Genomic DNA, 2,624 nt, shown 5'->3' with positions numbered 1-2,624 from the left:
TGTTCCAGTGAAGTAAGCTAAGATGGTGGGGTATCCAAGTGGGGTATTCGGGTAATTTATCGGGACATTGGAATTTCCACTTGCTCTGGGAAGTAACTTGGCAAAACCGGGTATGGCACTTGGTGGCTCTCTACCATTGGACCAGGCGTCCCACATTTCTAGCACGCGGAGGTGCAATGCCCTATTCTCCTCAACTGTCGTTGACTCTGAGGTTCGGATAACCGATAGTGGGCTATCGTCTGAGATGGGAATTGTTGGTGGAAGACCTTTTGATAACATTTCTACACTGCCCTTTGATCTTTTAAAATATGGGTGTGAAGCCAGGTTACCACAAACCAACCACCTTAAAAACAGAACCTATGCTCAACAGTAGACAACAAACCAGTTAGATTGAAGCAATTAACACTTAGGGAATCGCACATTGGGGGTGTGATGCACCTATATAGTTAAATGTGTTTCTACATATTTTGCAACGATTGCATGTCTCATCCCAGCTTTTGTTTATATCTCCGACTTTCTCTCTTGCTCTATTTTGCACTCTCATTTTCTCTTTTGTTCTCATTCTCTTTTCCTTGTTCTCTCTCTTTTCTTTTTGGTTTTTTCTTTTGGTTATCTCCTTTCCACATTTTCTCTTTTATTTGAGTATTTACAAAATCAAGACCTGATCCGACGAGGATTGCCTACGTATTATGATGCCGCGTGAATCAGATCATCATTTAGTTCAAGAAATAAATGCAGAAATTAAAGAAACAATTTTTGGGATTTTCCAAATTTTCATTAATAAAAACTCTATTGTTCTTTGTTACAAAGGAGTGTATCATACTCTTTCTAGGAATTTCAAAACTACAAACAAACTCGAAACATACTTTAAAACTAAAAATTGAAATACAGACTCAAAAATGAAAATCAAGAGTACATAAGTGCTTCTACTCCAATTGCCCGTGGGACATCAGTCGGTCTTGCCAAGGGCCTATGTGTAAGATCCCCTTGAAGACGCTCCAGGTCGCTCATTATTTGGCGAACAAAGGTCATTACCGTTGCAAAGAAGGTGGTTCTAGTCATGTCTTCACATTCATGGCGCTTTATGATGATGTAGACAGCAATTTCTCTAACCCTCTCCCTGATGATACCCTTTTCTTGGAGTAAATGCCCGATTTGCTGAGACCTAGCTTCTAGCACTTGGGTGTCATGATGGTTTTGACCCTGCAGCTGTTGCATATCTTCCTCCAAATGGGACATTAATGCATAGCAATGTTCCCTTTCTGCTTTAAAGTTCTTAGCTTGTTTGGCCATCTTATTTTCGAGGGTAGTTAGCCTTTTCTTCAAATTTGTGACTATTCCCTCATATTTCCTTTTTAACTGTCGTACAAACTCTGCCCGCCCCTCTGCGTTCTTTGTCAGTTGTTCTCTGGCTCTTGCTAGATTAACCTCGGATTTTTCCAAGTCATCTTGATACTTAGATACTTTCCTTCTAAGACCATTTATGTGCCTTTCATCTGCTCGGCTTCTTTCCTGATTCTCAGCAGCTATCTTCATTTTTTGGATTTGGGCTTGAAGGGCTTTGTTTTCTTGAAACAACTTCTTCTTTTCCCCTTCATCACCAGCAACTTGTACACTATTGTCAAATTTGAGATCCCTGATTTGTCCCTCCAATTTGCTTATCTTTGCCCTGTAGCTTGCCTATTCTGCCAACCAATCCCATTGCTCCCGCGAATCGTCAGTGAATTCTGGACGTGGGTTCTTTTAGCAGGTCGTTCGGGCTCCTGATGAACTTGAAACCTTTTACCAAACCAAGTCATGTAATTAGGGTCTAACTTGCCTTTAGATAGATCCCACGCCTGAGTCTTTGGCTCCAGAAATCTACACTCATTCCAAATCTGACGAACTTTTCCTTCTAGGAATACGACTTTTGGACCCAATTCGATGACTTATCGGCTCAGATCTTCGTCATGTGGGATAGTTTGGAACCTGCCTAGTTGGTGCAGCACCCTGTGTGGAGCGTATGGCTGAATGCTTCGGAGACCCATTAAGAGAAAATATCATACCTCAACTGACATATAAATGACTTCAGTGATGGGGAGCCAACCGAAAGTCCACTCAATTTTGTTTGAAGTTAAAGAACTCAAGTGCGCAAACCAAGCCTCTGTACCTTCTAGAAATTCGCAACCCACTACTCGATTTTCATATTCTTCAATGCAGTTCAAACCAGTCATGCCGTAGTTCATGTACCCCAAGCGGTTGCAAAGATGTTCTTGTATCCAAAGTTGTAGGAGCATGTTACAGCCCTCGAAGAATTTTCCTCCTTCTCAGTAGACAGTTAAAGCTCGATAAATCTCTGCAAAGATCATTGGAACAAGGGTGCCATTAGCTTTTTTAGTCATGACGTCGTCCATTCCTACCAGACCCAATTCTATGTTTCCATCTTTTCTCGGGCAAATTAAAACACCCAAGAATGCCACTATAAAAGCCAGTTCCCCCGTGCTTCCCATTTATCTTTGTTTCCTTAATGAGTTAGGCTAGTATCTGGTGCCTCAAAATCGTGGGGATCGCTATAACCTTGGTATAAGAAGTAGAATGTGCAAAACCCTTCAGATAGATTTCCATCTTGAACCTCTCGAGTGATG

The 2,624-nt window shown here is 41.5% G+C and overlaps 1 protein-coding gene across 1 annotated transcript; it reads right to left on the bottom strand.

The window, feature by feature from the left end:
• Positions 1-906: 906 nt before the first annotated feature.
• LOC138883202 (spindle pole body component 110-like) lies at positions 907-1,536 on the bottom strand. Its single transcript, XM_070163869.1, has one exon. It carries the CDS (start codon positions 1,534-1,536, stop codon positions 907-909), a length of 630 nt encoding a protein of 209 aa, XP_070019970.1.
• Positions 1,537-2,624: the final 1,088 nt, after the last annotated feature.

The sequence above is a fragment of the Nicotiana sylvestris genome, chromosome 12 (genome assembly GCF_000393655.2).
Source record: "Nicotiana sylvestris chromosome 12, ASM39365v2, whole genome shotgun sequence".
In the NCBI taxonomy this organism is placed as follows: Eukaryota; Viridiplantae; Streptophyta; class Magnoliopsida; order Solanales; family Solanaceae; genus Nicotiana; species Nicotiana sylvestris.
This window is presented reverse-complemented; position numbering and strand designations above follow the sequence as displayed.